This window comes from Anopheles moucheti, chromosome 2 (genome assembly GCF_943734755.1).
Source record: "Anopheles moucheti chromosome 2, idAnoMoucSN_F20_07, whole genome shotgun sequence".
NCBI classification, from domain to species: Eukaryota; Metazoa; Arthropoda; class Insecta; order Diptera; family Culicidae; genus Anopheles; species Anopheles moucheti.
In genome coordinates this window covers 39,117,115-39,130,996 of record NC_069140.1, presented here as the reverse complement: position 1 = coordinate 39,130,996, position 13,882 = coordinate 39,117,115, and the positions used below count along the sequence as shown (strand labels likewise).

Below are 13,882 nucleotides of genomic sequence, written 5' to 3'. Positions count from 1 at the left end.
GATGTTCAGGAAGGGACGTCGTTCCGAAATTCCAAATCCAAGAAGCTCGATCGAAGGTGCACAATATTTTGCGCAGTTAGACGTTGGGAGGGTACCGTGTGCGTGTATGGCTTTTTGCAGTTGATGCAACCGGATGATGCATCTGTCCAGAGCAACAGTGCCACCAATATCATCATCACGTTCCAGGCGCCAGACAGCTGTACAATCGTTACTATTACTACTGTTTTGACTTTTCAACCTTCGTAAGGAACGCAACTTCAAGCAAATCTTGAGAACACGAATCTCACGAACTTCGCGCTGTGTTGATCAGCAATTTCCGCAACTTCCTTTACAAACCCAACGAGCAAACCGATTCTGACATACCCCCGTGCGCTTTACAGGCGTGATTTTCCACACGCAAATCAGGCACCAAACTTCTAATCGCATCTAATCATCCCCTTGCTTCTTGAGACCATTCTTATCCCAGCCCCGACTGCACTTTGCTTCGGTTAATTTGATTCCATTGTTGCCTGCACAAACGCCATACCACCATTAGCATAGTCACACCCTGTGGGATGCCATTCTTTCGCTTTATCACACCATTTGTCTCTCCCTGCACAGCCCTCATCGGCGGTGTGATTGCGCCAGACCGAACACTTTCTTACAGTTTGTCCATTCATCCGAAGCCTTTGTTTGGTGTGCAATTTCCATATGTGTTGTGCAATAATATCCTGGAGGAAAAAAAGGTTCCGTTGCATTTGCATCACCCTTTGCCTCGAATTGGACAGCTTCTCCCTGCGAAAATAAGCATTGCTATCTTCTAATCGATATTCCGAGGGATTAATTACGGCCAATAAATTAAGGGGCTCGCCGGCAGAGTAGTAAAGCGCACAAAGAACTTCGATAATTTATTCATACCCTTGATTTGCTATCAGTGAAAGGATGCAGCGAAAGTTTGCCACAGCACTGAAGCAATTGGCATGGCATCGAAAGAAAAATCTTGTGGGGAGTAATATTCGGCAGACACCCTTGGTAAGGCCAACACACCGGTACATCCTTTACTTTCATACATTCACTTTCTCCCTGCCTTCGCGGAACCCTTTCTCAGTGGCAGTTTCGTTGCAAATTCTGTTTGCCCCGAGACGCGGTAAAGTGAAATACCTTTTTCCAATCGCGGGTAAAAAAAAAGGAAACAAGCGAAAGGTATCCGATCGAAGCGATATATGATCGCAAAAAGGGAAAAAATGCACCCCGAAGGGATATTAATCGTACGGGCGAGAAATTTGTCCTGCGGTGTATGTTAGTGTCTAGTGCCTGCAGCGTTTGTGATAAAACAAATATCTCAAGCATCGAACGGAGGAAAAACCGTTTCAGTTCAAAATTCTCACCGTAGGCTACAGATAAGCACGGCTGGAAGGCAAAATATTATAAACAAAACAGGGATTTGTAAATTAATAATCAAAAATATTTATTAGTTCCTTTATGCTATTGCATAAAAAAAGGACAAAAAATGTTCATATCTCAATCATATCGTAGCTTGTTTCTTAATCGTTCTATTTTGAAAACTAAAGACATGCATGCATGACGTAATAATTAGTATATTTTATTTCCGCGAAATCTTTACACGAAAATAACTTCATCGACCCGATGGTAGAACAAAAACCCGAAAGATACGAAACAGGAACCACGGATGAAAGACAAAATCACGGCCTGCACAAAAAATAGCAACCTTTCACTAAAAGACACATTAATATGCAACTAATTAAATTTAATGCGCCCGAACTTCGAAGCGCCCGAGCGAAGTTCTCACACGGACCACACTTACGTACACATTTGCTTGCAAGTCAAGCACGGGTGATGCCCTCGGGTAAAAGGAAAGATGGGCTATGAAATGTAAAAAAACCAAACTGAACCGATCTTCTTTATGCAAAGGATGCAATAACCATAACTTTCAGCATTACTATTACGGCCGACATCTTTCTCGGGCTCGCACAGCGTTGTTGCCTGCTTGCCCCCCAGCATCTTCTCATAGCACAGTCAGGCCTTGCATCACTCTGCAAACATTCGAGTGTATGCAGCAACTTAAAAGCGTTCCAGCTTTTAATTGCTTCTCACAACTCTATGATGGGGATATACAACGAGGAGCCGTTCTTAAAGCTTCAAAGAACGTTGCGAAATCAATCCCGTTTTTGGGTGATTGTTTTTCGTTGTATCTTTTATCGGGTTGAAGTCGTTTTTTTTTGCAGTAGTCCGTTTCCGTTGGGTTCGCTTGCGTTTGGTTTGATCAGTGCAAGCGCAGCAGCTCATTAACTCTTCATTCGGTCTAGAACATTTGTTTTTTTTTTTGTTGGCAAAAAAACGCGTTCTTGCTGAAAATGTCATTGACTTCACGAAGTAAAGTCGTTGATTTTGCTATGTTCTTTTCCGTATCTTTAAGCACCAAATTCCGTCAAGAGCCAACATGCCATAAAATGGAAACCAATAGTGTATATGTTTGGTGAGATTTCCTGAGATTTCATGTTTAAGGGTATTCAGGGGCCGAGTGTACAGTTTTTTTTCTTCTCCCCCATTGTAAGAAATCGAACGAATATCGATACTGTAACAACATTTTTTTCACCCTCCCAAGCTACAATTGCAGCTGCACCAAAGCAACTGAGAGCGCTCGCTTTTTTCCCTAAGGTATACCATTTCTTACGAGGAAATCAACTTGAGTTCGATTTTACCAATGTTTGATTGGAAGCCAATCACAAAATACCGAATTGTTATACAACCAACAACACTCTCGATGTAAAGAACAACCAAAACAAGCGACAAACTGTTTGCCTAATGGTAACAACTCTCCAAATTTTCTTGCCAGACACACACAAGGCCCTATTGCAGCACATACACAAACTGTGCTACCCATTCTTAGCATGTTTCTAAATTTAATTAAACAATGGAAACATGCTGAGCGAGTGCGAGATCGTTCACCGATCGCAGAAGCCGTCCTACGTTGCGACGACGGTGGAAATGAGGAACCTTGAAGGAACCGGAAAAGGGCATTGCATCCCTTAAAACTGTTCCACCATTGCATCCTTGCGCCATCGCCGATAATGCTATGCACAGCAGAAATATTAACATGCTGCTACATTACACACCCTTCCTACACACACGGTCGTCTGCATTTCCAAGCTGGGCAGTCCTGAGGAGTGACGGTTTCGTTTTCTTGCCTTTCCCTTCGTGCCCCGCGTCAACGTTTCATACGCAAACGCATTTTTGGGGTGGTGAGTTATTACCATCCGACAATTCCGAAGGTGCCGGTTTTCGGGGTTTCAAGACATTTCCCAACGCCTGATTTGACATCCATCGACAGTTAGTCAGTCTAGCGCTCGTATGCGCAGGGGACGGATCAAAAGTTTCAACCGACGAAAGAGCGACGACTGGAAACGATGCAATTCCCCGAGAAGAAACGGGAGATTTATTTCCGATTTATGGCCATTACCTTTTACCTTTACCGGAAGAAAGTTTTGAGCGAAGGAATTGGGATTAAACATTGCGCAAGGACCGGAGACCGGTGCGTGGCGGGAAATGAGTGTGAGTAAAGAAACGGCACGGTAGCGTATTACACGTTCACCCGGCTGTGTACGGAGGGAAGTTTATCCGGAGACTAATTTCAGGACACCCAGAGCTAGCAGGACATGGTATTCGAAAAGGGAATATGTTTTCCCACTTTTCAAGCTTCTTGTCTGTATACTGGTACTAATTTTCCTCACAGCTATGCCAGTGTAAGATATGAGGGGTTTGGATTTGGCCTTAAAAGATACGTTGACATATGGGTTTTCCTTGTTTGTTAATTCAGGCTCATCAATTTGGTCTAAAAGTAAGAAGAAAAAGATACACTTTAATCCCACAGACGTTCCACTTTTACAACCCTCAAGAGGGATCGGTTAAGCGCAATGCGCATCGTACATACCTCAAATAATTCGTTTTGGCGTGAATCGCGATGACCACCTAATGTGTACAATGCGCTTATTGTGCAGCATATTTTCCCTGTCTACGAACAAAGTAAATTAAATTAAGTGCAGCCGGGAAGAACAGTGGGGAGTTGCGCTGTATGCGCTATGCCTGATTGTGCTGGATGCAAACGTAAAACTACAAACAATCCAGACGAATGGCAATTTTTTAAGGAAAAAAAAAGTTTAGAAACATCACGCTCACTGTTGGTCTAGAGCCGGACAGCGAGAATGAAAATCCTTTATACCCCTAACACAGACGACACTGCGCTTGGGGTAGGTTTGTGCTAGCGAAAGGACAAAAACCTTAGGTTCATTGCTCCCGTATTAAAAAAGGGAACTCCCGCCACACCCGGCCAAGAACGGCACATATGTCGCCCCTGCTACCAATTCCTGACTGCCCCAGCGTGATCCTTGCATTAAGCTCACCAAACAGCGCTACGAACAAAAACAAAACTGTAATAAATTTCATTTCCTATCTTACACGCCTTGGCTTTAGTTGATACATTCACAAACACACACACAGAGACGTACGGCAAGAGTCAAGAAACCGTGAAGGAAACTTATTCTTGGCGCGTGCCCTTCCGAGGACGACGTGAACAGCTGACAGCTTTCCTTTCCGTTTTCTTAAGGCGCGCACACACACCCTCGTTTCAACTATTTCGGCACTGCAACTGCAAGGAGTCGGAACCTTCCATTGTGTCCTAGGGCTGCCCCCGCTCTCCCACTCCCGGTACATACGATCGCTACAAAGTGTGTCGTACCGTCTGTTTTCACCCGGTGGTAAGGTATTCCGATACAAATCTTAGCACGCGCCAAATCTATTCCATTTGTTCCATTACGGCGTTGGAGAAATAAAAATCATCACCAGCACTCTATTCTACGACCTGAAAGTGCTTTCCATAGATAAGGAAAGATCGAGTAGCTACCGAAAATGTTTCTGCTTTGCGTCAATCGTCAATGCATGCAATGGAGTGTTCAAGGAGCTGAGATCGCTTGGTAACGTGGTAAGCATGCGTATAGAACATACCCAAAATAACGCAGGGAAATATTAAAAATAAGAACCCTCAATCTAACGGAAAACCCAGAACTAAGACGGGGTTATCCAACCAGTAGAGAAGAGCTGACATGAAGGTTATTTTAAGGTTCTTGTAACAATCATAGTAGAAAGGATCAGATTGATCTTGATCTTCATATCCTTGGTAACGCACGGTAGTAAGGATCGGTGAAGATAATTCTTGTTCTATTAGTACCGTTCATTTACCAAGAATATAAGATTTGCTATTTATAGAATTTTTTGTTTCTTTTTGCTCAAACCAATAAGAACAGCACCCATTCTGAGGAAACTTGTAGAAAGGTAAAGCTGCCACTATAGGGTTGAAGATCTAGGTGCTTGATTTCTTCTGATATGCCCCGTTCCGAGTGCAACCGAATGCATTGATTGCTCTTGTTCTGCAACATTGAACAATCCCTTCGACTTCGACTCTCAAGGTGCCTATATTTCCCGAGGGTTCCCTCCTTCAAACCTCGCAAATTCATTCACATTGTCAACATCAGCAAAAGTACCACGCCAGCATGAAGGTTTTGCAATAGGGCACACCTCACACAGCAATACACAATATTTCCCTTTCCTTATCGCAGCACGTCCCAAACCACCCGGCCCAACAGTGATCCCCACCTCAATGGTACTCGATGGTTTCCGAGCAATAGAAACCTGGTAACAGCATCACCCGAACGGTGTGCCAAAGAATTCTTGGTGCCACCACGGTTTCAACTTCCAAAGTTCCCCGATTCATGGAACCTCACAGGGTGTACAAGTCCCTGTTGCGCGACTGGATACAGGGCCGCGTCGTCGAATCGACCAACCGGTCGATAATTTCAACATATGGTCACGTTGGCGCACTTTCTCACCCTCTCCTCGGTGCGATTGTGAGCTGTGCGCCGGCGCAAAGCGCTACCACTTTTATATAGGTCCGTATCGTGTCCTGCCAGTTTGTACTCCTTTTTTTCCGGCCCTTACACACCCTTACACACGAGGTACCATGTCGCGTCGATGTGATGCCGGTTGGACGGCACAGGACGCACGGCAAAGTATGACGAAATATCCCCCAATACGTTTGTGCGCTGACGGGATAGCATGAGGTCACGAAACCGTACGTACTACCCCTTTGCACGATATGTCTACAAAGAACAGAGAAGTGGGATTATTTACATTTTCGTTGTTTAATTTTTTGTTTCTACTCTCATCGTTTTTGCTGCCAATAGCAGTCTCTCCGAAATAGGTCGAACAATGGAGCGAGAAGGGCTATGCAGTAGGACCACGGTGGCAATAGTTACAGATGATCAGAAAAATTCAGGACACGAGGATCAGACGTGGAGCGTAAAGTGGCTTTGCGCCGCTCCCGGACGGCACAAGGCCAAGCGGAAGATGATTCGAATGGCGGGCCGGTGTTTAATTATTCATAAGTTTCAGAGTCTCTTACGCTTCAAGGCTATTCTAGACTCCTCAGACCATGACGCACCGATCGGGAAGCAGCGAAGGATAAGGATGAGTTAATTACTTTATAGCCATCGTATCATTGCAAACTACGCCACACAGCTCCTGGCGCTCACTCTTGGCACGTGCCTCTCTTTGTTTGTCCAGATGGATACAGTTTCTTGTGATCGACATGAAGTAATACTTCAGAGTGTAAGACACCTAACTTTGGCTCCCACAAAAAAAAATAAGCAAGCAAACATTTGGCCCCTACCTTAAACAGGAGTATTGTGTTGTTTCAAAGTTTATTCACCGCGCGATATCTTTTCGTTTCCGTGCTACCCCGGAAGTTTCCCAAAGGTTTATTATCCTTCGACTGCTTCGCCCCAGACGGTAGTCGTCGCATTACGTAGCTTATCTTGATTCTAAAAAGCCTCCCGCGTACATTCTTCTTTCCTTTTTCAAACCAACCTTTCTTTCCATTCCAGCCTGAGGGGAATACCAGTTTGCGGTACTCCCATTCCCACTAAATTACTCCTTTCGGGGCAGCATAAATGAATATCTAACCAACAGTTTCCAAATTGTAAAGATCCTTGCGAGGATCGCTCATGGGCCAGTGTACGGCCCTACCGCCTTCGTCCGCTTATCGGGCACGTGCCCTGACGATCACGCTTTGTTGACCACGGTGTAACAACATCGGGAAACCCATCCTTCCTCAATGCGAGAAAACATACACAGGGGAAATTCAAGGATGAGTCCAACCTAAAGTCCTTGTTTTTTTTGGGACGAATGGATGGAGCAGAACAAAAAAAAAACACTTGCCGTGACAAGAAATTGGACGACCGCTAGGATGTGAAGTGGAATATAGGAAATAACTACGCGCAACGCGTAGAACACGAAATTCATAGCGTCATTAGCGTACCAAATGTGTGGCCCAATTCACGCTACTTGCGCACGAGCCAAAGCCGGTCAACGGTGTTTGGAGTTCCAGTTGCCAAGTGTTGCTTGCTGATGTACTTTAACCTTTTTCAAATAGGAAAAAACTGAACCTCACTTTCAAACACTTGTGTAGAAGGTTCAATAGTTTTTTGGCTCATTAAATTATCGAGAACTGTTGAAAAACACTTGTTGCATCTGTTACTTAATACCGATGTTGTATCGTACATATTATTCAGCGTATAAGTTATAAGATACCAAAGAAAAGAATCTTTGATAGGACGTCAAACTAGAATTATGTCATTACAAATAAATCTGTATCACTATGAATTTAAATTTGACCATCATTCAATCCAGTGCTCTTAAAGCATTAATTAGCCGGCTCTATACCGCAAGCATACCGCAGCGGCACACAGCTGTTGCAATCAATGGCCATAAATCTGGAACACCAACTGCAACGCACCAATTGTTTGTCCTTAGCGCCTCGAATTGCGAAAAAGTGCGTACGAAAGCAATGCAGCAACAGCTTTTCATGCACACAAAACCCCAAAGCAAACCTACAATTCTATAAGACTTCATCAAACACATACTCCGCGCCGTTCCCCCGCTATCCTTGCTTCTCTCCTTTCTCTTGTGCTACAGAAAAAAAACTGTTGGAAGAAGAAATATTTCTTAAAGATTTTGGCTCGTGCTCGCAATTTTACCGATCGCTTCCCTTTTGTTCCGGACTGTACCACCAATCATGTTGGGTTTTACGGGTTCCACTGTACTTCATCACCTTTCGCACGCTTTCGTACCACATTTTGGCTCTCTCCCACACACATACCCACAGTTTGAGGTTACGTATGGAACGGTGGTGCATATAAACCGCAACCGGTAGGAACTGGAGCGAAGCACGACCGACTGCAAGGCTCATACGCTTCCGGTTTGACTTCTAGAGTGACTTCTTGATCTCGACCAACTAAACAAAACAGTCCGTCGCTGACATCGGGTCAAAGGCCCACGATGACGGTCCTCCACCAGGTGGATACGGAGTACGGCCACTATCTCGCATCGAACGAATTCTAGACGTAAAGAGCAAACCATTAAACACGACGCGCTCAGGGTCTATTCGATCGTCAGAATTTTTCACCTCTGAAAGATCTTGATGCGAGTGAACTGGACCTTTGCTCGACAGTCTCGCAAACTCTAATCAATCGTAATAACCCTAAGGAGCAATCAACGCAACTCCTATGCATTTGCATTTTGATTGTGGGATGAAAGGCGCGTACTGTTCCGGTACCGAATACTTGTATGCAGGATATGGAATGGAATAATTACGATTGTAACGGAGAACAATCGGGTATTGTACCAAGGGAGGGGGCGCCATTCAAAAACCTTAACCCACTAAAGGACCAGTTATTGTTCTCTGCCGAGGCTCGTGTGCATTCGTACAAATTCCCAAAAAAAGGCACTACAGGCGAGAAAATAGCTGCTGCTCAACACTCAGTCACTCGATGTAAATGGTTCTGATAAAGCAAAACGGATCCCTATCGAGCAGTAAAGCATAAACAATGCCGGCAAATATTGCCAAATTATCATTTTACAGGATGAAATCACAGGAAGACAATTATATTGCGCGCCAAAACACACATTTTCCCGAAAGAAGCAATTGGCGCCAAAGGGGATAGTTTCGCGCCGAAAGTAACAAACCCAAAACGGCCCAGAACCGATCGCAGGGGGGAAAACCCCTAAACCCTGAACCGTAACACAATGCGGGTCCTACGGCCCCTTCAATTGGGTTGGAAAAAAACGAGAAAAAATGTACCTGCACCAACAAATGGTGGTCTAGGCAATGGTGGCGCGAATAAAAACTGTGCGCGCCTTACACTTACACTAGTTACAGCTAGACATCCTATGTACCTATTCACAACACTCATGCTTAATTATAAATGCGCTTACGGACGAGAACTGATCGGCTACCAACACTACCAACATCACCCTGCCGTGCCTTGGTTCAAGCGGCAGGACCCAAGAGGGGAGACGAATGTTACGGCAAAGGCAGTCTATTATGTGCGCTAGCATAAATTGCCATCTACGAATGCATTCACCATACGTACAGGCGATATGCCACTCCGTAAGGACCGCAAGGGAAAGTCACTGGAGCGTACCCATAATGAGCCTTGAAGAAAATGCGCGCGCTAACATACATTCACGCTCACAAACACACACATGCACCAAAATGTCCTATTACGTTCCCCGTTGTGCAAGGAAAACCCCCCATGGGACGGATCGGCGCGCATTTCCAACAGTACCGGTGCCGGTAGTTCTGCTTCTTCCGACGTGCAAGAGAGTGTGTGCGCGCGCGCGCGCATTTTCGTCCTTTCGGTCCTTCCGACTCGGCTCATCGGCCAGTAGCTGTCGCAAACCGGAAGAAAAATCTGTAAAAAAAAGGGTTCTATGTACGAAAACGATCAAGAATCCTGGCTTATATACAAACCTAAAGGCACAGCAGACGATGAGATGTGCATCGTAGTGTAGTGCAACCTGGGAGAAGGGACGACCTTTTAAGAAAATTTAAAGGGCCGACGGGTTCCTTAGAACGTGCGCGATAACCCAGGGATTCGCAATAACCGGTAATAATCCCCGTGCGCAACCAGCCAGGGGTGTAAGCAGTGTGTAGCGCCAGGATTTTGCCCGCCCGAGCCTGACGAGGGTTGCCCGCTCGCCAAAACCGAAAGGAAAACGGTGCGCGCATAAAAACGGCCACGCAAGAAAATGGGAAAGAAATATCAAGATACCGCAACGTTTATACATCGGGATTTTTTTTCACCGGCTAAAAACCTTGTCGCCTTGTTCCATGCGGTGAAACATACGAATCGTGTTTAGAGGGTATTTAAACTATCTTTTTTTTTTTGGTTTACTGGCGTTTGCGCCTTTTTCACAAACTGTTCCCTTTTTACTAGCCAGAATCTGCCAGAGAAGAGAGTTTGGCGCCCAAAAAGATCCGGATTCTGGTGCATTTGCATTTTCTTCCGGCTGATGTGACTGATGTGACCAGACTGAGTGATGAGCGGCGACAAGCATTTGGTACGTCAAAAGGACGTCAAGGGCACTGCACAGGACGATCTGCATTGCAAATGCAATCTGGCAAGGTAGTGAGAGTGAAGAACAGTGAAATAGCAAGAAGATGCATCTTCAAAGTTAATTAAAAATACCATGTTGAGTGAGGAGCAAGATCGAAAGCACTCACAGGACGACAATTCCCAGCATTATTGTGAAAAGTATAACCATTTGAGAATGCAACTCAAAATTATACTGACGATGATCTTTAACATTCTGATCAGAAGGCATCATTGGTACTGGCTTATATAGCATGTCATTGAAAACATTCTCCAAGTTACTGTATTGATAATAAATGCTTGCCCTCCCGATGAACATTTTATATTTACTGATAGTTTGAACAGTTTAAATCACTCAAATCCGTGGAGAGTAAAAACCATGTTCTTCGAGAATGGAATACCAGACATAATGGTGAGAAGGGGTGTTTCTACTATCGATCTGTCCATTCGTATCAGGACGAAGTATAAATAGATTTCTATAACCTTCTATGGTCGTACGAAGCTGCAAAATTCTACCCTGTTACACGCAGATGAAGATATAAAAATATCTCCTGATATCCCCTATTGCATATATCAGGAAACCCCTTCAAGGTCCAATAATGATCTACTTTTTTGAATGTTACAGTTATTTTTATGGTTCGGGCATAAACTTTAATAACAGCTACGAATCAAATAATCCTAATAAAAAGGATTGCTTTCAATAGGAAGGTGGATTTACTTTCATGATACGGAGAAGTCATGACATGTCTTCCATCCAATGTGTATTTTATCCTAATTGTATCCTGTATGCATTCTTGTTGAATAAAAAAGCGATCTAATTTTATTAAATATCTTCCTTCAATCACCGAAAAGTCTGGTCGTCCATACCCATTTTATCGCGCCTACCAATATCTAAAAAAGTAGCATGAAGTGACCGTTATTGGTGTACAATACGTACAACGAACTGGTGACACTGGTGACAGCACAAAAGTGTCTATATAGCGAAAAATTTCCACAAACATTGAAAGGGGTTTTCCACTAGGAAACAGCTGCTACTCAAACACAGCAGCTCGAGCGTGAATGGGTTGGAAAACTTTACACAAAGCAGTGATCGAACTTACCGCTAGTAGGGGTGGTCTATTTATATCGTACCGAGCAAGGATACGTCCCTCGACTAAATGCAATAGGGGCAAATAATTCGAACGTGTGAGGGACGGTGCGTGGGCATATATTGCTACGGAGCAGAATGACAATGTAAACAATGGTTCCAGTTCAAGATTTGTGCTACCGTCGTTAGGCGAACATTTGCTTCCAACAAAACTATCTTGTTTAACGGCACATCAACCTCAATAGAGCTAAACCTGCCATATCTGGCTTATTCTTGATTTAATTTACCCATATAGCTAAATAGTTAATCCAGCGTACGGGGCTTCAGACGGCATTTTGAACCCCACGTGTGAAAACCGGCCCCGGTACCAACAAACCACCACGCAGTGGTGAATATCGAATATAATATATTTACAATAATTGTACAGCACAGCAAACATTTAGACATCAATCGAACAAAGCGCATCCTTAACAGATTCAGGGAAGATATTTTGAAATAAAATCAAACATTTCAGCCACGTGCGATTCCAGACCCTTGGCATGAGGATTTTACATTTAAATCATAAGCAATATTACCAGGAGCGACATCTTGCGGTATACAACAAAAGCACAAGCATTATGCTTGCTTACCCAAGACGCAAACCATCCGGGCCACTGTACATCGGAATGCTGTAAAGTGTACGTACCTTTTCTCAAACAGATCGGTCGCGTTTTGTCGTGGCGTACTATCCGCGGTGTGTCCAGCCCAGATTCTTGCAATGCGGCAGAAATTTCCGAAACGGGCGATAGGCCAAAGATCTTTGTCGAGCACTTTCGTAACCCGAATACCGTTCTATTCGTCGTCGGTGTTTCGAAGCTACAAGCTGCGGTTTTATCGTCTGTCTGCCGTTCACCTCGACCGGTATGGTGCTTGCCATCGTTTTTATCAGCATCAGAGGGATTCGTCTGGAAGCTGTTCTGGTTCTCGATTGGCGTGTTGTTGTTTCCTTCAGCTAGCTTATCTCTCAGTACATCGTTTGATCGGTTATCCTGCGTCTTAGCGCCGACGGCATTCGTACTGTTTTGCATCTCGTTACTTTGCAATCCCGAACCAAAAGTGGTGTAAAACTAGATCCAAACCGTATAATGCGTGTAGAATGAATAGAAAAAAATCCCCCTACACTGGCAGCTGTTTTTTGTCTGTACTGGGGAACTGCCGGAGGTACAGTCCGTACACTAGGAAGTTAACTGAAAGGTAAAACAAAATGAACGGGTTTCAGACTCTGTACATCACATCACTCCGCAAGAAAATGTCTTACAAATAGGTAGAAGTATACAAAAAAAAAGTTTCACGAAAAACAAAACTAACGTCTGCTTGCTAACAATTGATGTGTATACAACAGCCACAACGGCGTAGCAAACTACACTGTGAGTGCGGCCGTAACTATAGAACGGATTCCATCTATCTTTGAGCTTACCTGAGCCTACTGTGGTGTTTTACCAAGGCTCCAGTAAATCATTTCCGTTTGCTTAAGATTGGGGAAGCTTTCAACTCTACACGAGTTTCACCGGGAACAGCACAGGTATTTGTTTGATAGAAGAAAGCGCGGCCGATGACAACACATTTGGCGCAAATAGTGCATACAGCTCCCGTTTTCACTACACTGACACTCAATCTCGACAAAAGAAGAAAACTGAAATTTGCTGTATTGTTGTGTGCTTAGTTGACTAATATTAACAAGCTTCACAGATCCCTCATTGGACTACAATGCTTTTATCACAGTAAAGTTGTACTTCACCTTAACTGCCTTAAACACTTGATACTCTTTCTACGTCCATGTTGTTGCACTTGCTGGCATCCCGGCAGAAGCCATTTAAAAACGGCATCAACACAAAGGAAACGATTTTAAATGACCGAATGATCAGCTGACACGCGAAACATCAGCTGATTTTCGGTAATTGTCTCAGACTAAGCATTATGCTTCTACGTTTAAACATGTTTTCTGCTACTTAGTGTAGTCTAATTATATGTTGAAATTACCGTTCTTTTTTAACATTTTATCTACTGCACAAAGTTATCAAATTAATTAAAGCAACGGTAAATACAAAAGACCCCCATGGTCTGTCAAATGAAAACCCGCTACCCAGCAAACAATTTCGAGCACACCTTTGAAGGATCAGTCGAACTTCGATTTTCCTGGACCGGATTAACCGGCGGTGGATTATCCGTGAGTTATAAAATGACAGCTAGTAGTGGAGCAATAATTTTGAAGTTTTTACCGTTAACCGAGTGGCCCAAGAAGAGTTTAAAAATTTTCTGCAAAAAGTTTGTC

At 43.9% G+C, this 13,882-nt stretch overlaps 1 protein-coding gene across 1 annotated transcript in view; it reads right to left on the bottom strand.

Annotated features, from left to right (window-relative positions):
* The window catches only part of LOC128309953 (M-phase inducer phosphatase-like), a 107,957-nt gene extending 95,319 nt beyond the window's left edge, over positions 1–12,638 (bottom strand). The window contains exon 1 of the mRNA XM_053046469.1: positions 12,257–12,638. Within this exon, the coding sequence (XP_052902429.1) occupies positions 12,257–12,638 (382 nt within the window). The remainder of the gene's footprint in view (positions 1–12,256) is intronic.
* Positions 12,639–13,882: the final 1,244 nt, after the last annotated feature.